The sequence below is a fragment of the Ananas comosus genome, linkage group 17, assembly GCF_001540865.1.
Source record: "Ananas comosus cultivar F153 linkage group 17, ASM154086v1, whole genome shotgun sequence".
Taxonomy (NCBI): Eukaryota; Viridiplantae; Streptophyta; class Magnoliopsida; order Poales; family Bromeliaceae; genus Ananas; species Ananas comosus.
This window is the reverse complement of record NC_033637.1, coordinates 3,191,168-3,214,600: the sequence shown is the minus strand read 5'-3', so window position 1 is coordinate 3,214,600 and position 23,433 is coordinate 3,191,168. Positions and strand designations below refer to the sequence as shown.

The 23,433-nt window shown below is 39.0% G+C and overlaps 2 protein-coding genes, 1 non-coding gene and 1 pseudogene across 4 annotated transcripts; 3 read left to right on the top strand and 1 right to left on the bottom strand.

Annotated features, from left to right (window-relative positions):
* On the top strand, positions 437-5,752 carry LOC109723543 (annotated as a pseudogene).
* LOC109723586 (cycloeucalenol cycloisomerase-like) lies at positions 6,026-10,710 on the bottom strand. Of its 2 annotated transcripts, XM_020252020.1 has the most exons (8): positions 10,597-10,710; positions 10,293-10,462; positions 9,710-9,793; positions 9,372-9,413; positions 8,718-8,828; positions 7,953-8,144; positions 7,148-7,245; positions 6,026-6,580 (listed from the first exon to the last, which is right to left on the bottom strand). In XM_020252020.1, exons 1-8 carry the CDS (start codon positions 10,601-10,603, stop codon positions 6,373-6,375), a joined length of 912 nt encoding a protein of 303 aa, XP_020107609.1. In that variant the 5' UTR covers positions 10,604-10,710; the 3' UTR covers positions 6,026-6,372. The 2 variants fall into 2 exon arrangements, with proteins under 2 accessions (XP_020107609.1, XP_020107608.1); XM_020252019.1 differs by lacking the exon at positions 10,597-10,710 and having other exon boundaries at positions 10,293-10,568.
* Positions 11,639-18,456, top strand: LOC109723167 (histidine--tRNA ligase, cytoplasmic-like). Its single transcript, XM_020251429.1, has 8 exons — positions 11,639-11,952; positions 12,877-14,364; positions 14,468-14,647; positions 14,981-15,238; positions 15,840-15,974; positions 16,096-16,377; positions 16,936-17,076; positions 17,548-18,456. The coding sequence occupies exons 2-8, from the start codon at positions 12,928-12,930 to the stop codon at positions 17,848-17,850; spliced, it is 2,736 nt and encodes a 911-aa protein (XP_020107018.1). The 5' UTR covers positions 11,639-11,952; positions 12,877-12,927; the 3' UTR covers positions 17,851-18,456.
* On the top strand, positions 19,021-19,093 carry TRNAK-CUU. Its single transcript has one exon. It is a non-coding gene; the product is annotated as a tRNA-Lys (tRNA).

Here is a 23,433-nt window from a genome sequence, read left to right as displayed (position 1 = left end):
ATTAAAATTTATAAAAAAGGTATAGAATAGTAAATTATTATTTTTGGTGTGCACTTAGTTCACACTATCCTACAAAGGTTACCAAAAATAAGATTAGTGTATTTATTTTATCCTGTATATAATCCTATCAGCAATATAAAACTACTATCATAGCACAAAATTATTCTATAATAATATTATCGGAGAGAGGGATGTGTATCTTGTATTACCAATTATAAATAATTGTGCAACTTATGAAAAATTTTAAAATTAGCCATTTTCACACACCAATCGTCTTAAATTATAAATTTAATTGAATACAAATTTAATTTATTATTTATTATTTAATTTAAGTTTTATATCTGAAATTTTAAATTAAAAATTAAATTTTAAATTATATCTAATTTATTAAAAGATTTAAAATTAAAGTGAAAAGAGAAACACCCGCACGCACGCACAAAACCCGTGCGCGAGCCCTCTCGCTCCCCCCTCCTCTTCTTAGGTTTCGACGAGAGAGTGTCCGAATCTCTCATGGCGAGGGTTCTACGTAGCGCCCTCTCCAAGCGAGCTCTCTCCTTCTCCTCCGAGGTCCCTCTCTTTCTCTCACTCTCTCTCCCCTTCGCTTTGTTCCTTTTTTTTTTTGTTTTTTCCTTTTATTAGCCACCCAAATCGGCGTTGCGGACGATTCTGTTCACTGGTTTTTTTGTGTGATGATTGTTGTTTGTTTGTGTGATAGTACTGAGAAAAAGATTAACCTCATTGGGATGTCCTACTCAATTCGTTCAACATTAAGGCAATGTTTCATTTTTTTTTTTAATTATTGGTAAGCTGGATCAGCTGTGTGATTTTGGAATTCCTGAAAATTTTAGAGTTTGATGTGTAAAGGTGACTTTTTTAGTGATTTTTGTGCCGGCGAAATGAATTGATGAAGTTAAGTCCAGTTTTTGAGATTAACTGCAATTTCACCAAATCTCAAATACTTTCCCAGAATATTTCTTAAAAAAACAGTAAGAAATTACATTTGTTAAGAGGGCATCATTTTGTATGTTTTATTTTTCTTGAATAAAAGAGTACATTGAGATATAAAAGTAACTTTAAACCTTTCAATATCTTATTTCCGAGCAAAATAAACATTTTTATTTGAATCCAAATACATCTGTTAACATAGTAACATAGTAAATGTTCTGGTTTCACGAAAAAATGGTACAACTGAGAATTACTTGAAAAGCCTCATAGGGCGCTTAGTTAGTTACTGTAAAGATAATTAATCGTGTTTTATATTTCAACTTCTGAGCTTGTTTGTTTACTAGTTATTAATTGCTTGCCAGGGTTGTAACCAAGGAGTTGTAGGGTCTGCTTTGCGGTTCTGCAACTTCTCTGTTAAAGGTTCTGAAACTTGATTCCTTCTTCTTTACTAGCATTAAGCCAGAGGTATTGACTTTAATAAATTACTTGCCTTCATAGTTCATGTTAACAAATGTGTTAATTTGGCGATTCTAGTTTTTTTTTTTTAAAAAAGTTGTTAAAAAATTTTCATTTAGAATATGTTACTTTTTTAAAAAATTTTCATTTAGAATATGTTTTTTCTTCTATAAAATTATGTTGTTCAACTTTGCCATTAGGATGCAGTAAATAAAATTTGCATTCCTTTACTAGGGAGGAAAAATTCAAAGTCAGATGAAGGTGATATTGGTTGGGAAGGCCTTTCACAGAAGGACCTGGCTCTGCAGCAAGCTTTGGATCAAATAACGACTACATTTGGAAAGGGGTCGATCATGTGGCTAGGTCGCTCTCATGCTCCTAGAGAAGTTCCTGTTGTATCTACGGGATCTTTTGCATTGGATATAGCTTTGGGAATCGGTGGACTTCCAAAGGTTATTTATGTTGATGCGAAGTACTTTATAGGCCTTATTGAGATATTCATTGCTGATCTCCTGTGAGATCTTATAAACAGAATCGTGCTTTCGTAAATGTTAGTTTATGTATTGGAGTTAATTCTTGATTTGTAGTTCTCGTTTTAGCTGCAAGTATGGTGCCAAAAGTTCAGCATAAGAAGCTATCTTGAAGTTTCCAGTTGCCACTTAAAGACTATTTGTGCATTTATCTTTTTTTTCTCATTTACTTCATCTGACACAAGATTAGCCAAACACCTGCTCCCTTGTGCCTTCAAGCTATGAGATGTACCCTACAATATAGTGAAGTTACCTACTGCGGTAAAGATATATCACCATCAAATGTGTAATTGCCTTTTCCCACATGTTATTCTCTTCTTTGTTTATTTTTAACATGCTTGTGTTTACAACAATGACATTTTTATGGCAACGATCCATTGACATATTTCTAAGTTTCACAGGTGAAACTGAAGTATGACAATCACAAAATATCCAAATATCTACATCCTACGATATACAAAATGTGTGTAAATATTGAAAAAATATGTATATAGATTCATAGGTTTTCAGTTGTTCGAAATTCTTTTTTTTCCTCTCCATACCCCTTAATTCCATAGTTTGTCGACAAATTGAAAATTCAGATACCTGCTCTTCTGCATATGCTGACTTGAAAGATGAATAAAAATTAAGTCAGTTTTGATGTGATAGGCTTTCTTCAGCTTAGTATTATGACATTACTTTGTCTGTTTGTTATTACGTAACTGTTGCTTCACTTTTCTGTTTTCACTTGCTTCTATGCTAAATGTTTCAGTGGGAAATATGCTTACCAGTATGTTGAGTTGTTACAACCTTTATGGGTTATGACTGAAATGAATTTGCTCTTTCACGTTTAACTTACACTCTTTGCTTGGCATAATTTTTTTTGTTTTCTTACCTTTCTCTTTTTTCTGCACAGGGAAGGGTCACAGAGATATATGGCCCAGAGGCTTCAGGGAAAACTACTCTTGCCCTCCATGTTATCGCTGAAGCACAGAAGAATGGAGGTAAGTCTAGGATTTGGCCTCTCAATCTAATCTTCTATCTCCAGCTCATTCTCCTGTAAGATCTTATCAAGATTCTGTAGTTGGAGAATTACCTGATAATTGACTACACTTGAGGAATGCTATCAATTTTGTGGCTAGACTCTCTGGGAGTTGTCAAAGCTCGGCCTTAATTTAGGAAGGTTCATTGACTGGAATTGATACGTTGAAGTTGAATACTTAAAATTGTTTAGAAGAAATGGGCCCCATTTATTATCCTGCTTTTAAATCCAAAGAATGGTTATAGGAGCTGAGAAGCAAGAAAAGGACATAATCTTCCTTGTTCGAAAAGTAAATTTTTAGATTTATTTTTCTTCGAAGTGTGAAAATTATGATGTGTTGAACTTTCTGCTAAAAGCCTAAAACTCTAGGTTTGAGTGGAGATTTGATTCTAAGGGTTCAAGCTGAATTTGCAATGTTCCACTCTGGCTTCATATAGGATGCATCCTTTTTGTACCACTTGACAACTCGTTCATGCTTTGAATCTGATAGGAGCGCTTAATAGTTTATCCTCTCAATCTTGATAATTGAAGAAATTTCACTCTAAAATCATTTGAGTAAATTATCTCAAGCTCTCTTTGGCTATGCCTGCTATTTCTGATGTACAGATAATCTATGTACGTGGCTGAATTTCCTATTTAGTTTTGTAATCTTTTTCATTATTCTTTTTTTTGTTCTGTCCAGGTTATTGTGCTTTCGTGGATGCTGAGCATGCTCTTGATCCAACACTAGCAGAGTCGATAGGTGTTAAAACTGAAAACCTGCTGCTTTCACAACCAGACTGTGGTGAACAGGCACTTAGTCTCGTTGATACCCTAGTTCGAAGCGGTTCAGTTGATGTCGTGGTTGTGGACAGTGTAGGTAGAGAGTTTTCTTGGCATTTCATTTGTCTTAACACATGTTGTTGCCAATTTGCTTGAAAGTTGATTTATATTTCAAATTCTGCTGATACTTTCAGTTGTCCAAATCAGGTAGAATTTGGATAGTTAGTGTTACTAACAAAAGCCCCAGAACCTATGTATGAAAGTTGAAGACTTGAGGTATAGTTTAGGGTTAGGAGGATTGGCTGGAATCTGAGCGGTACCACCCATCCAAATCTATAAATATTGATGTTGTTTATGTACAATAACTTCATTTTTCTAATGCCATTTCATCTGGTAGTAGTTGGAAATTTTTTTTGACCCACAGCTTTTTTTTGGGCGATGCAGGTAGCAGCTCTTGTTCCTAAAAGTGAACTTGATGGTGACATGGGGGATGCACATGTGGCCCTTCAAGCAAGGCTTATGAGTCAAGCTCTTCGCAAGTTGAGCCATTCTCTTTCTCTTTCCGAAACAATCCTGATATTTGTTAATCAGGTATCTTAAATGTTTTGAAGTTAATTTCATCTCTCTAACTTCATATTGGTATGTTGATTGCACTCCGATTTCTTTCTTCGTTACTTGTTATTATTCTATTTGTATTGCCGGGCTTTCTTTGTGTGCATCACATGTGATTGATTTAACTCTTGGCTATCAACGAATTTTATTTCTATGCTGACATTTGATATCTTCATAATAACTAGGACAACATGAAATAGTGACTATTGAGAGCCTATTATTGATGTCACTGCATCTTTTAGAGCAACTGCCGAGTTATTTAGAAGGTGGTACTATATACAGGTAAGAGCAAAGCTGAGCACATTTGGTGGATTTGGAGGACCAACAGAAGTAACTTGTGGTGGTAACGCCTTGAAGTTTTATGCATCTGTTCGTCTGAATACCAAAAGAATTGGCCTCGTCAAAAAGGGTGAAGAGGTAAAATTTTTTTAGTTCACAAGTTTGAGTATCGACGCCAAGCAGGGCTTATGAATGTGTTACTCTTGTTTTACTGATTCTGAATGCCCATTGAGCAGGTTGTTGGTACCCAAATTCAGGTGAAAATTGTTAAGAACAAACATGCCCCTCCATTCAAGACCGTTCAGCTCGAGCTCGAGTTTGGTAAAGGAATAAGCCGTGACTCAGAGATCATAGAATTGGGATGCAAACACAAGTTCATCATGAAAGCAGGAACATCGTTCTACTCCCTTAAATGGCCAGAATTTCCACGGAAAAGATGCTATCAAACAATACTTTGCTGAGAATGAAGCTGCCAGAGAAGAACTACGGGTGAAGTTAAGAGAAAAAATGATGCAGAATGAGTCACAAAGAATAAAGGATCAGGAGAACCATATTATGGACAGAAATTTGGGAGACGTTGTTTCAACGAATGATGAGGAAATTATCACCGAGGTTGAGGCGTGATGCATCAGAACATCGAATTCACATATGCTACATTAAATCCATATAGCATATTTGGGATGGTGAGCTCCAGCATTAATATTAAATAAATCTCGCATCTCATCACATATAGAGCGAAATTTTGGCTGGAGATTAATTGGCTGAAATTGAGCACAGGAGAAAACAAGGTTGAGATAAATCTTCCGTCATATTGGAGTGTTTTTGTGGCTTATATTTGACTATACTCAAGATTGTGGTGAGGGGTGGTGTCATTGATAGTTTGTTTCAGACCATCAAGACAACAGATCAAATCAGGGTTCTGTGAGAGGCTTGTTAGATTGAGATAGTAACCGGAGACGCCGGGTAAGTTACACTTTAAATGAGTTTTTTACCCTTTTTTGTAGTGCTAGGTACATGTAAAATGAATTGTAATCGATATGCAGTGGTCCTGTTTATCTTGTAGCTGCTGCCTTGTTTGTGCATATAGCCTTTCGCATGTAAATTGTTACTAATTCGATTAACCCGTAATTTTACATCTTTTTTGAAATTTTTTGTTCTTCTAGATGTTTATAGACCTCCTAGTATGTTGGAGCATGTGATCTCCAGGATGAAGTTACATAAGCGATACTGTTGACAAAATAATTGATGCCTTTTGGATTAAAAAATTTAAAGATAGAAGTAATCATACTTGTATCTTTTTGAGTAATTCCTTATGTTTTAACTAACACAAGTTTCCTACCCAAACTGAAATTGAAATCCTTTTCATAAGGCATGAATATTGGAGAAAATGACTAGTGCGCAAAAGCACCCAAAACGAATGAAGGCCAAAGTTCTTAGCACTGCAAATCACATATTCTATGAATTTCAACTAGTTCCTACATTCTTAAAGAACAGAAACCAATAAAGAGATGCAGATGGTCTCTGCAAAGTACAGCTGCTTAGTTCCGGATGGTAAATCAACTAACCACCAACATCAATAGCATAATTTGTTCACCACTAATTCCTGAGAAAGAAAAATCTTCACACAAACGAAAAACATCAATACGACCGTACCCCGCCAGATAAGTTAAACCTAGAAAAGCCTGAGTGTGTCCTTTGATATTACGGTAGCTGATACAAGATAGTGTACAACAGCCCCCTCCTTGGAACAAAACTGACCCTTTTTGATCACACGCTTTCATTCTGCATGACGCTATCATGTATCTGAAACCATGCAAGCCCTGGCTGAGCGCACTGCTTCGATTCTGGGATCGGAACAATGGGTCCCAGAAACAAGCGCCATAAATCGAGAATAATAGTAACAAGCATAGCAGCACCTAGGGCATCGACGGCTACTCTTGGTAAGTCCCATGGTTCGCCAACCTTTTCATCTATCCTGGATTTTGTTAAAGAAACAGAAATAGTTAGAGAAAAGTGCAAATTGGAAGAAAGTAAGCTTACTATGAAAATTACACCATATGATAAAAGACAGATAGCATAGCACTTCTGAAAGAAAAAAGTAATAAAGTGATCTAAATCTATCGAAAATAATTTTTTGCAACAGCTTTTCCATAGACAAACCATTATTGAGTTATATCATTAAGTATAATACAAAATAATGCTTGTCTTCAAGAATACCAAATTCTGCTGTAATATTCAAAAGTTTGTCGAATTAGCCCCACGAAAATTTCCGAAAACCTCTTCAGATATACTCTTTAAATTATTTCCACACATTAACTGAACAGGCTAGAAAAATGGCCACATAGTTAAAGAAGGAAAATAATTATATCACTTCATAGGAGTCTTTCAAAAACTAATTTTGCAGCATATTTGTGATACATAGAGACAATAAGAAACAGCACAATGAACTTAATAGCACATGAACTGGGATACAGCCATCAGAAATCTGCATAAAGTGAAGAAATTTCATGATCAAATAGTAAACTTCAGGTGAGAGTTTTACCTTAGAAACATTGGAAAACTGACGATGAAGTATATTGCATAAAACAATGATCCTACTTTGTACATCGATGCCCGATCAATAAACTCGTAATATGGGAACTGCAACAATACGCGATATTAAATAATAAAATCTCCAAAATCATGTGAAGGAAGCTGTTATGTATTTGGAAAGAGATCAAATATTAGCATAGAGTAATAGTACACGAGCAATATAGGAACTCAACTATTTAACTAAACCCAAAAGGTAGGGCTTGATCTATTCATGATTTCAACAGTTAACAGAAACAAAACTGTAAAGACAAGTTGAGAAAAAATTTTACATGAACATCATATGATTTACCCTGAAAATTCACCTGCTCAAGTTTGAGTATGTCTAAACCAAATTTTTAGGAATTGGGTGAAAAGTGGATTGAAATGAGCGAACCAAAAAAGAAAAAAAAGAAAGGGTAAACGAAGCCTCAAGAACAAGGGAATAGTCGAACAAAATATCTCTTAACCACAATGATGAAAGCTATATAGTGTTGGTTGCATCTGCATTTGCTTTTGCTTGGTGCCAGCCTCAGGAAACATTAGTCGTACATTAAGAATTACTCTTGAATGTATGACACTTCCTCAAGTGGAGTTTTTATTGTGAGATCTACAGAAATATTTCAGCCCAAGTTATGTACGCTATGTCCAAAAAATCTGCATGACCTGATCGTTCCAACAAATTTTCACTAAATGTAGATAAACTTTGCATATAACTATGAACAAGCAATAAAATTAAATTGGAAACTCTTGAATAAATGGTATAACTTGCAACATACATTTGCAATAGCTAGAGTCTCCAAGTATGCAATGAAATATGAAAGGGCCAAAATCCAAGCTGCTTCAGTGAAAAATTGAATAGACTGTGGTAAGCCAGCAATGGAATGGTGCAATCTACGTAGTGTCATATTTGATGCGACATGGTAAAATAGGAAGCAAGCATGAGTCAGAAGGAATGTAGTATGGGGAACCTGTCTTGCCAAAAAAACACAAATGAGCAAGATACTTAAGGCCAGGTAAAAGGAAATAGAAATAATATGAATAGCTTAATTCAAGAAATTAATACTATATCTGCAAGATTAGCCAAATCAATATGCATTAAAAAAAAAAAGATAATGTCGTAGTCACCAGTATCTCAATAAATGATATGATTGGACTAGCCAGCAAACTTTGAACACTGATAGCATACAAATTATATACAACTAACTGTTCTAAGTAAAAAGATGGTATATTTAGTAAGGGCCACAAAATATCACCATAATTTAGTAAATCTGGTTAATCATAGATAGGCAATATTTGACCTTTGTTTTGATATAAACATCCTCAACGTGATAATAATACATGAACAACTATATTAAGAATAGATGCATATAAGCCAAGGTCCAACTCCAGAACTGTGCAACAAACTCATAACCACACAAATGTTTACCATCTATGTATCCACACTGGTCTGCTCCAAAGTGTCAGAGGACATACATAGATGTATAAATAAAGCTACAGAAAGAAAAAAAAAGAGAATATAAAATAAAACTTTTGGTGCTTACATTATTCATCCTCCATGATGGAAAAGTATATGACGCTCCAAGTACAGTGAAAAAATAATGAGTCCAAAAGTAGTTTCCCACATAACTGAAAATTATAATCCAGAGATTTGCCTGCAGAAAGTAAGCGACAAACAATCATGCATGGAACAGAAGAAGTTATTTAAGTTCAGAAATTTTTTCTGTAAAAAAATACAAAAGCTATCTATTATTAAGATTCCTCCAATCCCTGTTTCTCACGTATTTGAACAAATATACCTATTAGATCAAAAACTCCAGAGCGGCAATTTAAATTTATTTTGTTTCTTCTACCCTTAGAGCATCTTCTTTGCCTCCTCTTCTCCTCATCCCCAAATTCAAGTCTAACCCAAAACCATAGAGCCGAAATCATTTGCCAGTACTGACCATTGCTGTTTCAACATATTGATGCTAAGGCAACAGCAGATTTAAGGGGAGCAAGGAGGGAAAATGAAATTCCGGAAACTTTGTAAACTTCTCTTACATAGAAGAGAAAAGAAGTGGTTATTATCTATGGGTATGGTTTTCAACATCAATTATGGCTATAAACCACTGAGCATACAATACATTGTACATGCTTATTGATCTAGGAAAGACAACAGACATAAAAAGGAAAAGGTATATCAGGATAAATTTTACCTTCACCCAGTAGCGATCCTTCAAACTTTTGCCACTATCAGCCTGCAATAAAGAGAGACAACCACAATTCAGCACAACATTTATCTAAGAAGGCCTTCCACATATGGATGTGGGGGTTCGCCGTTAAAGCATTCGGAATTCTAAGCTAACACTAGAAATTTGTAGGGGTCCTAAAAATTTTTTTAGCCTACTGAGCTCTGCTTGCTGATTTGACTAACAAGAACTGTTTACTTGGTAGTTAATGAAAACCTTCTGATCCCTAAGTGAAGAGCATAAACAAAGCAACTCCAGCCTTCTCTGTGGCCTTTAGCATAGGTCAAGTAGTGCTTAGACATTACCTTTCCCACAAGAAACAGTGGTATCAGTATAGCTGGAACAGCTGACACCAATCCCAGAATCAAATATTCCAACTCGGTGAATCTCTGCAATTAGGATAAACCTTAATTTTATTCATCGGCAATTTAGTAGAAGCATAAAGAAGATGACTTAAATTTGCGATCCAAAAGCAAGCTAAAGACACTTATACATAGTTATTGATACATCTGGATGAGATTTTGTTAGTACACTGAAAACAAGCATAAATCCGAGAAATCATAATTGATTCCTGCTCGGAATCTACAGCTTATTATCAATATCTAATTGGACAACGACATTGGACACCTAAAAGGAACAGTTTTTTTTTCTTCATATACCAAAATTAGCCATTTTCCCAGCAACACAACTAGACTAATCAACTAATAAGAAGCAGATATTATCAACATCAAATATTAGTAAATGAGATCGATAAAATCGCAACCTCTTTGTGATTCGAACACCAAATAGTACCACTCTTTTCCATCCAAACACCAAATTCACCCGTTTTCCCCGCAAAACAACCAAATCAATCAACTAAATGGAACTAAAAAAAATCGGATCGGAGACCTCGTAGAGCTTGTAGGGGACGACGATCCCGAGGCACAGGACGAGCCAAAAGGGGGTGTAGATCAAGAAGAACGCCTCCCCCCACCTCTTGCTCGGATTCGAAGCCAACCACAGGCTCTGCGACGCGCCGCTGCTCCGCCCCACCTTCCCTCGCACTCCGCGAACTGAGCCTACGAAAAATCGAGGAGAGAGAGCGTCGGAGAAGAACCCTAGGAGGTGTTCGCCGATCGCCATTAACGGCCTCGGCGGGAGCGAAAGAGAGCGAGAGAGCTTCGAATTAGGAGGACACGTGGCGTGTTTTTACCTGCCATTGTGCTATCCGGATCTCCGACCACCCCGCGAAGCGGATCTCGGCGCGATCCTTACCCGCGTTCCCGCCGCCCGCAACCGCCGCCAACGCCGCCGCCCCCTGCAGTTGCGACTCGTCAAATGATCGAGGTATTTGCCACCACCACAGTTGCTGCATCTACGGGTGATATGTACAACAGTCCCTGTACTTTCCCCATATTTGAAGTTGGTCCCCCTCGATTTCATTTAAATAGTTTTCTCAATCAGGATTAAATTTCTTTTAATATTCAAGGAGGAAAGTGTGTAAATTATAATTATAAGGAGTGAATGGTAATATCGAGATTGTACAGGGACTATGCCACATGTTTTCACTCCCAGGGTTCTTCTCACTGTCGTTGACTAGCTGTGGAGATAATGATCCGGTGTGAAGCCACTCCCCGCGAAAGGATAATATTGCCCAATAGAAGAACGACACCTCATATATTACACTGGACGCGTAGTTCGTGCTGCGCACGTGCGCGTAATTAAAGCCGCTATTCATACTGCTGTATACTGCTCCTGCATGCTAGAGAATTCCTTGTCTACCACGTCATCCCTGGACCGTCCAGTGATCAAGTAATAACACATCAATCATTTTGAAGTTGTATTTTCAGCACCAAATTCAAGCTCCATCCAGCTTGAAACTGACCCAATCACGAGCCATACCGCATCGGACCCGAACAGATTTGATAGACCCAAGCCCACGATCCAACCAAACCCTGAACCGAAGCGGTTCATATCATAGTTAGTTAATTCACGAATTATTCGCGAATTTTTGAAATGCCGAATAAAACTTCCGTTTTCATATTTTTTCCAAAAATTTGGAAAAATTCGTCTTTTTTTGGGTAAAAAGAATTATTCGCGAATTAAATAGAATTTGCGAATAATTCGGCCCAAAAAACCGGCCCAGAATCCGTTTTTCCTGGCCCAAAACCCGCTTTGCCTCACGAGTCACGGCCCTCACCCTGTCACCCAAGAGGCCCAAAAAAAAAAAAAAAAACCCTTTCTGAAATCTGAAGTGAAAAGATCGCCCCCCTCCCACCACGAGTCCCACACCCCTCCCAAAAAAAGGGTTTGCCGTAGCTTCTCACCCCTGCGGCGGTGCGGCGCGCGGCCCTGCCACCGACCCTGCGGCGGTCGCGTTACCTTCCCCTCCCCCTCTTCCCTTCCGGCCGCTCGCCGAACGCCATCGGAAGCCCTCCTCTTCAGAAATCGAAGATTGAAGATCGGGTTCTTCACTCTTCAGAAATCGAAACCCTCCTCGTCGCCTCTTCCTCTTCCGCTTCCGCTATCCAATGATAGATCAGTAATCGGGTGGTTCTTTACAAACCAGGTACGATTTGAGGTTTCATTCTTCAAAGCAAAAGTTGGAAGCTTTTAGTCCTGATGGATACTTTTTTATACACAAATGGCTGGAGTGCTTAATTGAATGTGTCCATTCCATAGTTAGTTAATTCGGATTCGCATATTGATATAGTCGAGGATTAAATCATCATTTTCTAGTTTATTTGTACAGATTCGCATATTGATTTTAAATTTTTATTTTGGGCAATAACTTAATCTCGAGTGCTTAATTGAATGTGTCCATTCTCTGTTATGCACAAAGAAGACCCAAACATAGAGCTAAATAATCTTAATTAACTTAGGGACCAGGAACTCTTCTATTGTACCTAATCAATTTCATGATCTTGTACTGTCGACACTTGCAAAAGGAAAATTTTGTTGTGGTCTTTCATGGACCATTGACTCAGTGGGGTTTCTACTTAATTTTTGAAACATAACTTTTTAGTATTAGAAATGCAGCAATTTAAATATGGACTATCTTGATCTCTATTTGCTTAATTATTTCTTTATTTTGAGACATAATATAGTATACTATTTTTTTTTACTTAGTTTAATTTTGTAGCTCTTTATACTTATATTCTTAAAAAATATGAATATTTATGCTAATAGCATAAATCTTGAGAGAAAAAAATTTAATTTAATAGTCGAATTTTTGATCCCGAATTTTTAATTAGTGAACGTATAATATCTGTATAAATTACGTATCCGAATGATTGGCGAATCCGTTTTTTAGCTTTTTTTTAACGAATTTAAAAATTAAAAAACGAATTTTATCCGAATTATATCCGTACCGAATTTTTGGCGAATCTGAATTAACTAACTATGGTTCACATAACGGCCCCGGGTTCAGTAACGTAGGACCCAGGTCCAATTCATAACCCTACTCTCTCTCTCTTTCTCTCTCTCGTCTAGGGTTTTTGAAGCGCACCACTTCGTCTCTATCCCCTACCTCGAAGCTCCTGCCATGGCGACGTCGCCAACCTCCTCCGCCGTCAACCTCGGCGGAAAGGGCTCCTCTCTCACCCCCGCCGCCGTGTACGCCGTCGCCGGTGGCCTCTCCGGCGTACGGCTCGACTCCTCCGCCCTCGAGAAGCTCGCTCAGTCCAAGAGCTCTTCCCCTCCTCCGCCACTCTCCGATGCTATCCAAAATCCTAGATTCTTAACCCTTGAGGAGTCCCGAGCCACCCTTGCCGTCCTCCTCAACAAGCTTCTCGTCGCGGACGCCTCCGTGCATCCCGCACTACCCACCCTGATCGAGGAGGTCCTGTCCCTTCCGTCGGGTCACGAAACACTAGATTTCAGATCCCCATTACGGTTCCTCGAGTCCATATGCCGGTTGAATGGGAGAAAGGTGGAGGAGATTAACGTTTCCGGAGATGAAATCGGGGTTTTCGAAGCCTCCGCCGCTGCTCCGACCGCGATCTGCGCGATCTTGGACTGCTGCTCCTCGGCACTGGTGAGGGTGTCGGACGCAGTGGCGGCGCTCTCCTGCGAGGCCTCTAGGGCTGACGTGGGGGCCTTTGATTTGCCGGTCTCGGGAGACGGCTTCTCGATCAAGGATGAGACGGATGTAGCCGGAGACATGAAGGTGATGCTCTTCGGTTCGAAGCTCGTAGGGCAGAATTATGCCGACTCCTTCGCGGAGATCCCCACCGTCCATGGGAGCTTCAGGGAGGCTGTGAGAACACTCCATGGGAGGACCCGTGTCGAGCTGAACTCTTCCATTAAGGTCAGGAAGAAGAGTACAGGTCTCAGTAATCAAGGAAAGGAGAAAGCTTTGGTGGCGTCTGCGCTCCCTCTGGCTATGGCGATTCGGTCCATGAGTGAGATTAGTCTGGGGCGAGCCAAATTGATTGTTGAATCGATCCGAGATGTTGGTATCAAGTCTACGGTTTCTGAATTATTTCGAGATGGGTGTCTGGGCTTTGACAGATTGAAGGACCAATTCGATTCAGTAACGCAAAATGCTGCTGCTGGAGTAGATTATGTATCGATTTTGAGTGGTGTTTATGATCTTTTGGTCAAATTTAGGAACATTCTTGCTTGGGAGGCTGTGTTGGCTTTGTTCACAATTGAGATCGATGATTCGATCGAGAAAATCCAGGGGAGTTCTTCGACGAATGCCAAGACAAATGGAGAAACTGCGAAAGGTGACAAGAAGAGCGAGAAGAAAAAGAAGAAGACTTTAGGAAAAGGGACTTCTGCTGTAATGCAACTTCTTAGAAGCCGAGTAATGAATGGAAAGGAGATAACAAGTGAACATGTCACAGCACTTGTTAATTGGGCTCGTGACCTTTCCTTTTGTTTTGATCCGAAGGACAAAGGGCTTGATACATTGATAGAAAAAGTGAAAGAAATTGTTGAGAGCAATGAAGTCAGGAGACTTCCTAAAATTCCCAAGGTGAGAAACACGTACTAAATTAATGTGTGCCTACAGTCCTTAAGTGCTTATAATTTCCCAAAATCGCTTATACTTAGACATGTTTGGTCAATTTCTCTTTTAGGGTACCCGTGATTTTGGGAAAGAACAAATGGCCATAAGAGAACGTGCATTTTCGATTATTACCAGTGTTTTCAAGATGCACGGAGCAGTGGGCCTTGATACTCCTGTATTCGAGCTGAGAGAGACTCTCATGGGGAAATATGGGGAAGATTCGAAGTTGATATATGACCTTGCTGATCAGGTAAAGTTTTGAAGACAGCTAACAACATTTTGGTATTTTGTGGAATTACTTTTGGTGTAACTCTTGTTTTACCGTAAAAAAGAGTCATTTACTGCATCAGGCTCCGACCAATGTATATTTGGGCAATCGTCGTCGCATGTGTATTTGTAGCATTTATACCTGTAAATACCGCTTTACTTGACTTCATGGCTTAAGGTCATCAAGGAGTTATTCCTAATTTGGTATTTGCATTTTTTTTTTCATTCTGAATATCAAATATGCTATTAATTTGTTCATCCTTATGAATCAGTATTAACTGCCTCCTAAAGCGGCTTGTATATTTTGTTTTGGCAGGGTGGCGAACTTTGTTCTTTAAGATATGATCTAACTGTTCCTTTTGCCCGATACGTGGCCATGAATAACATCAGCGCATTGAAAAGGTACCAAATAGCAAAAGTGTATAGGAGGGATAATCCATCAAAGGGAAGGTATCGTGAGTTCTATCAATGTGACTTTGATATAGCTGGCCAGTATGAGCCAATGGAACCTGACTTTGAGGTCATTAAAGTATTAACAGAATTGCTGGATCGACTTGACATTGGCACCTATGAGGTACTTTTGGTTGTTTGTTTACTTGATTTTCTTTTTAGTCTAATATTGGGTATATACTATTAAACTCATCTTGTCTGAGAAGAGGGTGGTGTTAATGATGTGTAGAACTACGATTCACCGCATAATTGAATATTGTATAGGTAAAATGTATAGGTAAAATATGTGCATTGTCCCTGTACTGTTGTGATATTGATCTACTCCCTGAACTTTTCACCTAAAAACAATTTAGTCTTTAAACTTTCTTGTATACTGCAATTCATCCCTGGCCGTTGAAAATATCAGAAACCACATGATTATCTTTTCCTGAAAATTCTCCTTCTAATCTTGCTTCAAGTGCACTGAAACAAGATCTTCATTTGACTGAAGGGGAAAATTGTCATTACAGGTTTTCTTTTATTATTATTATTTTTTTTCTACAACCAGGGATGCAATTGCCATATATTAGAAACTTCAGGCATTAAAGTGTTCAAGTGCAAAGTTCTGGGACTAAGTTGCAGTATCAGGATAGTATAAGGACCACCTATACATTTTAATGATAGGTGATTTGCTGAGCCTTGAATGTCTAAAATATTGCACTTGGACTATTTTCTATCATTTGCAGATAAAGCTAAATCATCGGAAACTATTGGATGGAATGTTGGAGATTTGTGGTGTGCCTCCTGAAAAGTTTAGGACAGTTTGCTCGAGTATAGATAAGTTAGACAAGCAAACATTTGAGCAGATAAAGAAGGAACTGGTAAGAAATTGCTTCAACTGTACAATTAGTAACAGAGAAAAGAAAAAAAGAAATAGATATTGCATTCTATGTAGCTACGAAATTAACTTAATATTCTCTTTGTTGATTATATCTTCACTAGGTGGAAGAGAAAGGGTTAGCTATTGAAACAGCAGAGAAAATCGGCACATTTGTGGAAAAACGAGGGCCACCACTTGAAATCCTTTCTGAATTGAATAAAGAGGGTAGTCAGTTTATGGAGAACAGTGGCTCTGTTGTTGCGTTGAATGAGCTAGATATATTATTTAAAGCGCTTGAAAAGTCAAAATGTCTAGACAAAGTGGTCTTTGACTTGAGTCTGGCTAGAGGCCTTGATTACTATACTGGAGTAATATATGAGGCAGTCTTCAAGGGTGCTACGCAGGTGAGACATACTGTTTCTAATTGCATATACAGAGATATGAATCTTCTTTTTGTGCTTCATGATTGTCGCAGCATATAGTAGCAAGGCAACTGTCCCTAGTGTCAAACCACCTAGATTCATATTATGTTTCTATAGAGCAAAATTGAAAGAGTTTTTATATTGTTCATAAGTGCCTTTAAACTCTTTGGATTATCGTTGTCTTAACAATCTGCCTTTTTTGGTGTTCTTCTAGGTATCTGTATTCTTTTTTTTCCATGCACGCATGCTTATGTCATGATGATATATAATCTTGCTATGCTATTTAAATCCAGTGCGACTGTATTGGACTTTATGTTGAACAACTGAAATGTTTGTACTATGACGATTTTGAGGTGGAGCTCTTGGTATTTACATATTTTGTTACTTTACTGATTTTTTATACAGCACAGCACCTCACCTTTGCCACAATGAGTTATTTCTTGCATCATTTACAGATAACCAAACCCATAATTTCAAATTCTCTCCTTTTATTTTGAGTACTACGGGGTATGAGATTTACTCCTTATTTTCAATCCTTAGGTTGGTTCCATTGCAGCAGGGGGTCGCTATGATAACTTGGTAGGAATGTTCAGCGGAAAACAGGTCCCTGCAGTTGGTGTCAGCCTTGGAATTGAAAGAGTCTTTACAATTATGGAACAGCTGGAAAAGGACAGGAACCAGGTATTGTTCACCGTCTTTCCAATTGGCACTCGCCAACTTTCTCAAATGCAGTAAAATCCTTCTGCTTGTCACTCTTAAGTGCATTTCCATTTTTAAATGGGTTGGTTATTTCCACTCTTCTATGCCATTCCCCGGAAACCTGTGCCTTCATAGATCGTACTCCATTTCTCAAAAAACAAGTCTGCAGGAAGATACGATTGTTTGATCCCATGTTTCAACACGCTGTAATTTCTTCCTTTTTTTCTATTCAAGTCCTACCTTTACTACCCAAAATATATGTCATGGTTTCTCTCTACAAATACAATCAGAGTTAAGCGCCAAAAGTAAGAAGGTTCCATCACGCTCTCCTATATTTAGGTGGCTTATATCATATTGGAAACGATATGTGGTTTTTCAACATATGCTATCTTTTTCATTGCGCATTAGAATACTTTGGAAATTGATGAATTAGTTCTGTTAACTGTATCATAGGTTATTCGCGCAACTGAGACGCAAGTTCTGGTGGCTATTCTTGGAAAAGACCTTACTCTAGCTGCCGAGCTCGTGAGTGAGTTGTGGAAAGCCAAAATAAATGCCGAATTCAAGCTCACCAAGAGGGTGATGAACCACATTACCTATGCCAAGCAGTCCAGCATTCCTTGGATGGTGCTGGTTGGTGAATCCGAACTCGAAAAAGGCATCGTCAAGTTGAAGAACATCGAAGCAAACCAAGAAGAGGAGGTCCCCAGGAAAACCTTTGTTGAGGAGCTTCAAAGAAGGATTAACAGTGTTTGATAAAGCTACTAGACAACAATATACGGAGGGACAAGTGCATGTGTACATTGCATTTTTTTCAACCAAGCGGCCTCAACCATTTCGATCATGCCTCAACCATTTCGATCATTTGGCAATTTAATTCAAACAGCCAAAATATAGAACAGCAGAAAAAAAAAAGAAGGAAAGTTATTCAAGTCTTGTGTGATTGGATCAAATGATAGAGAATTGTGGCATATTTACCTTTTCATGCTGGGGTAAATGGTGCAGGGCTTCTCGAGGTAAAGCTGCTTGTTGCATTCTGAGCTGAGAAAGCTCATTTTATTTCTCAATCTCTTAACATATGTGGTTTTGGCTTTTCTTTTTGTTTGTTCTTCATCTTTCTTTCATCTATCGGTCACAACTCATTTACTGGATCTTGCATGTCTCAATTCGGGCGAAATATATTTAGAACTTTTTTTGTTAGCACATAATGATATAACCAGAGTTTCTTATTGTTGGGTAACCCGAAATGTAATACAGTTATTGCCATGTGAGCTAAACAGATGGCTTCTTTACTTGATTCTCACTTGTTTGTAAGATTTCATTTGCTACAGCAAATAGTTTCGTGCTGCTAATTATTATTTCTGTTTCCTGATTAGAGATGTTATTGAATGGTATTTCAAATGTAGTGAAGAAAAGAGGAGGCAAGATGCCATCACTAAAGAGAATTTCTAGATAAGGTATTCTTGTGAAAGCAGAGATCTACGGTGGCTGATATTGCGTAAAGCATTTCAATTAAGATGCGGTTTTTGTTCCAAATTGACACTCGCATGTGCACTGCAGCTGAGCACAAAATTGTGCAAATTTGATTAATCGGGAGTATAAAATTTATCAGGTTAACTTGATTGTTTGGATCAATACCGAGTAGTACTCTATACCAAGGAAGTAATTTAGGTTCTGTTTCCTGCAGTGGATTTGTATAAAAAGAGTCGAATGAAATGAGTTTACCCGAAATATTATTGACATTTAATAACTAATATATATTATTAATTTTCTAACCCTTAAATCTAAACTACTTTACTTGCCACCACTAAAGTTTAGTCATGTAAGAACTAAAAAATACATAGTAAATATTTTTTTTATATTTGTTTCAAATGCTATTGGAACAAGATACCATGTATGTGAAAATAATTTACTGCACTTGAGACAGCCCGTCTAGCTCAGTTGGTAGAGCGCAAGGCTCTTAACCTTGTGGTCGTGGGTTCGAGCCCCACGGTGGGCGCTCATTTTTTTAAAAAAAATTCACAGTTGAAAGAAATAAATTTTTGCCTTCGATATCAGAACTAAGGACCATAGAACGATTAACACAGGACAATATTTTTTAGATAGCATACTATCTGTTTTATTTATTTCATGTAGAAATAAATTTAGCTGAAAATGTGAATCAATTAGGATTCGAACTTAAGATCTCGGATACCAATCACCAAACTCTTTGCCACTTGTGTTAGAGACGGTCGGTACATAAAATAATATTTAAAGGTAAGAATGGTGACGGGTGCGAGACGTCACAGGACACGCTTCAGTTTATGGAGCGTAAATAAGCCTGGATGGGGAATATCCGGATGAAAGTGATAGGCTCTATAACGATTACTATTATTGGTTTGAATTCGTTCCTAAGTATCACCAATCCACTAACTGTATACGGAAGTGAGAGCTCCATGATTTCTCTCGTTTCATGCACCAGCAAATCCTACCTGCGCCAAAAGAGGCGTTGAGAGAAACAATGTTGAGGCCACTATCAAGTCGCTTCACTTCTAGTGCAGTACGGAAAGTTTCTTAGCTTCTACTTCAACCAATCTCACATTGGGAGGCTTGGTTAGACGGCTGGCTTTGTCGAAAAGCCCAATGTAGTCAATCATTCAATCATTGTAGGATTTCCTAAAATAACTCTCCTCTTCTGACACCGACAGTCCCTAGAGCAAGTGACAAAGGACTTGGTGGTTGATACCCGAGGTCCCAAATTCGAATCTTAGTCGATTTACATTTCCAGCTAAGTTTATTTCTAAATGAAATAAACGACGGGGGTAGTGTGTTACCTATCTCTCTCAAAAAAAAAAAAACTCTCCTCTTCTCGCGGCTAAGTTATCGGATCGCTTTGACAATAGAGGAGGCTTTTCCTACTGTGAAAAGCAGGAGTTTGATTTGCTCTCCCAAACATAGAATCTTCAATTTGAAGCTAAAGCCGAAATTAATGCTATGAAATGTTGCGAGGGGAAGTTGTCAGTGGTTTTTTTTAGCCAAAGTGTTTACTACTTACTATTAGTATTCATTCAAATAGCCCTATTCAGTGTGCACACTTTTACATAGGTTGTAATAGATGCAAAACATGTCCTACATGTCTCCCATGGGTTACTAGATCATGAGATTTATCAATTAATAATCAGGCGTTTGGCCAAACTGCATATTGGACTTGGGCTATCGATTAGACTCTACAACGCAATAGGGATTGGAAGTAAGGGCAAAATTTCTCGACAACCGATGCATAGCCAATGCAACGAAGATCAAGAACATAGCAACATTCTGCATCATGTCTCAACTCTCTAGTCGAATTCATATCGACCAACCAAATTCTCCTCTTGAGGACCGAGAAGTTGACTTACAATTTGAAGTTTTTGCTTTTAGAGTACAGAAGATCGTTTTGGCTTTTTGACCCCAAGTTTATCGCGCGCCGTTGAATTGGGTCCTTGTGCCTGGTGAAGAGTAGGAATCAATCCTATGCTAAATGTATGCGAGGGGACCATTTTGTGTGAGTTCGAATAGCCTACGGATCATTACAACATCCATGTAATTGGACAGGAATGCATTCCCTACGGCCTCCAGTATAGGAATATCCACATCTGGGACCGTCATATCAGACGGCGCTTGCCAGTTTTCGCAGGTGATGAACAGAGGGCGACCTTGTTGGGAATCCGATACTCGCCTTGGTACCGGATCTTGTGAATCCGCAACCTACTCCGATACCGACTGTTGTAGATCCGGTACCGATTGTTGGGATTCCACAACGGAAGCGTTAAATCGGATTTTTACCATAAACCCGTCTTCTCAGCAAAAACTGATACAATCATAAAAGAGAAAAATATGCAGGTAAAATAAGATTAATTAAATAAGAGAATATTACAACTGACTCTTCTTCTGCACAGAATAGCTACAACCCGAGCTCTCTTTCTTGAATCTCTCTATCCTTTTCTCGTCTTCTATAAACCCACAAAGAAGACCTCTCCGCGTGCACCTGTGCACAAGGTGCACTCAACTTATTAACTCTCTCTTTTTCTCTCTCCAGTACGGCACCCCACAAGGCTTTGCCTACTACCCGGAAGCACCAGCCTTAATTAACTGGCCGTACCATCTCGAGGCTTATTAACTCCTTGATCCTATGTATATATATAGCATCCACATAAAGTGTAACCCAAATCCTGGTAATATTAGGATTTCAACTTTAATTAATATCTAAATCTATCTTAATTAATCTCTAATAGATTTAAATTTTAATCCTAATCTAATTAGATCATACTCTAATTAATATTTAAATCTTAATTTATCTCAAATAGATTTAAATATTAATTCTTATCCAAATAGGACTTAACTACAAATCTAATCAAATCCTAACATTCTCCACCTTGGTTTGATTTGTAATTTTCAACCGCTACGTCGAGCTCAACATGCAAGCTCCACCTTGAGCTTGTCTCCTCCGCTCGATGTCGCCGCATCCGTCGCTCCGTCTCGAGCAACTGCACATCCGCGAACTTTTGGAATCCAAACCGTCTTCGCACCCGTTCTGGTTGTGCTCCCGTTCAGAACGTATAAGTTCCCACGCTTGTTCGCCTCGCATACGATCCGATCTCATTTTCGGACCCTCATAACTCTACCTGAAGCTGAAATATCGCAACCCTTCGAGTCCAATACGCCTAACGAGATCAAATTCCGCTTCAATCCAGGAACGTGCCGCACACCTGTCAGCGTCCTCACGACCCCATCGTGTATTCGGATTTTCACCATGCCGACTCCCAATACTTTGCACGTTGTCCTGTTCCCTATCAGCGCCTTTCCACCTTTGATCGCCTTATAGGTGGCAAAAGACTCCTTCTCTGAGCATACGTGAAAAGAACACGCCGAATCGAGCACCCACGCATCGTCCAAAATTTTCGCACCTCCGGTCGCCGCATACAGCACATCAGAATCGATCATCTCCGACTCTGCTGTCTGCGCCGTCGCTGATACCGTCTTGTCCCGGTTCACGACAGTTTGCTCATTCTGTCGCTTTAACTCCTTCAGATCATCCTGAAGTTTTCGACAATTGCGCTTAATATGCCCCTTCCTGTGACAGTAAAAGCATTCTACCTCAGATAGCGGTTTCTTCTGTCGATATTCGGTCGCCGATATTCTCGCCTCCTTCTTCGCAGTCACCACCAGTCCTACATCCTGACTTTGCGTGCCGGACTCCTGAGTCATCTTCCGCATCTCGTTCGAGAGAAGCGCCGTCGTGACCGCCTCCACGCTTATGGATTCCTTGCCATAAAGCAACGTGGTCGTCAGATACTCATATGTCGTCGGTAGCGAAGATAGTAGGATCAACGCCTTGTCTTCATTATCCAGATTGACTCCGATGCTGGTCAACTGGGCCACCACCTTGGTGAACTCATTTAGATGATCATGTAGACTCGCCGCTTCTTGCATCCGCAACGTAAACAGTCGCTGCTTCAGATACAATCTGTTCGTCAGGGATTTGGTTATGTACAGATCTTCCAATTTCTTCCACAATTTCGCCGGTGTCGTCTCGCCGGCTACATTGTAAAGAATCTCATCTGCTAATGATAGATGAAGCGTATTCAGCGCTTTCTGCTCCATCTTCGTCCATGCCGCATCCGTGACCTCCGCCGGCTTTGCCTCCTTCCCGTTCAACGTCTCGTCTAACTCTTGCTGTACGAGAATTGCTCGTACTTTAATTTGCCATAATTCGAAATTGTTCTTGCCGTCGAACTTCTCGATTTCGAATTTCGTGGCCATCTCCGTCGATCTCTCCCGCAGATCGGTAACCTTCGGCTCTGATACCAATTGTTGGGAATCCGATACTCGCCTCGGTACCGGATCTTATGAATCCGCAACCTGCTCCAATACCGACTGCTGTAGATCCGGTACCGATTGTTGGGATTCCGCAACGGAAACGTCAAATCGGGTTTTTACCATAAATCCGTCTTCTCAGCAAAAGCTGATACAATCATAAAAGAGAAAAATATGCAGGAAAAATAAGATTAATTAAATAAGAGAAGATTACACATGACTCCTCTTCTGCACAGAATAGCTACAACCCGAGCCCTCTTTCTTGAATCTCTCTACCCTTTTCTCGTCTTCTATAAATCCACAAAGAAGACCTCTCCGCGTGCACCCGTGCACAAGGTGCACTCAACTCATCAACTCTCTCTTTTTCTCTCTCTGGTACGGCACCCCACAAGGCTCTGCCTACTATCCGGAAGCACCAGCCTTAATTAACTGGCCGTACCATCTCGAGGCTTATTAACTCCTTGATCCTATGTATATATATAGCATCCACATAAAATGTAACCC

Bases quoted from the DNA above. Each gene is read 5' to 3' on its own strand.
- LOC109723167 (XM_020251429.1), top strand. From the start codon at position 12,928: ATGGCGACGTCGCCAACCTCCTCCGCCGTCAACCTCGGCGGAAAGGGC. The intron at 14,365-14,467 runs GTGAGAAACACG...TTTCTCTTTTAG, and splicing joins GACTTCCTAAAATTCCCAAG to GGTACCCGTGATTTTGGGAA. The intron at 15,239-15,839 runs GTACTTTTGGTT...TATCATTTGCAG, and splicing joins TTGACATTGGCACCTATGAG to ATAAAGCTAAATCATCGGAA.
- LOC109723586 (XM_020252019.1), bottom strand. From the start codon at position 10,526: ATGGCGATCGGCGAACACCTCCTAGGGTTCTTCTCCGACGCTCTCTCT. The intron at 8,145-8,717 runs GTAAGCACCAAA...TTGGCAAGACAG, and splicing joins CATCATGGAGGATGAATAAT to GTTCCCCATACTACATTCCT. The intron at 6,581-7,147 runs GTAAAACTCTCA...AACAAAATCCAG, and splicing joins AGTTTTCCAATGTTTCTAAG to GATAGATGAAAAGGTTGGCG.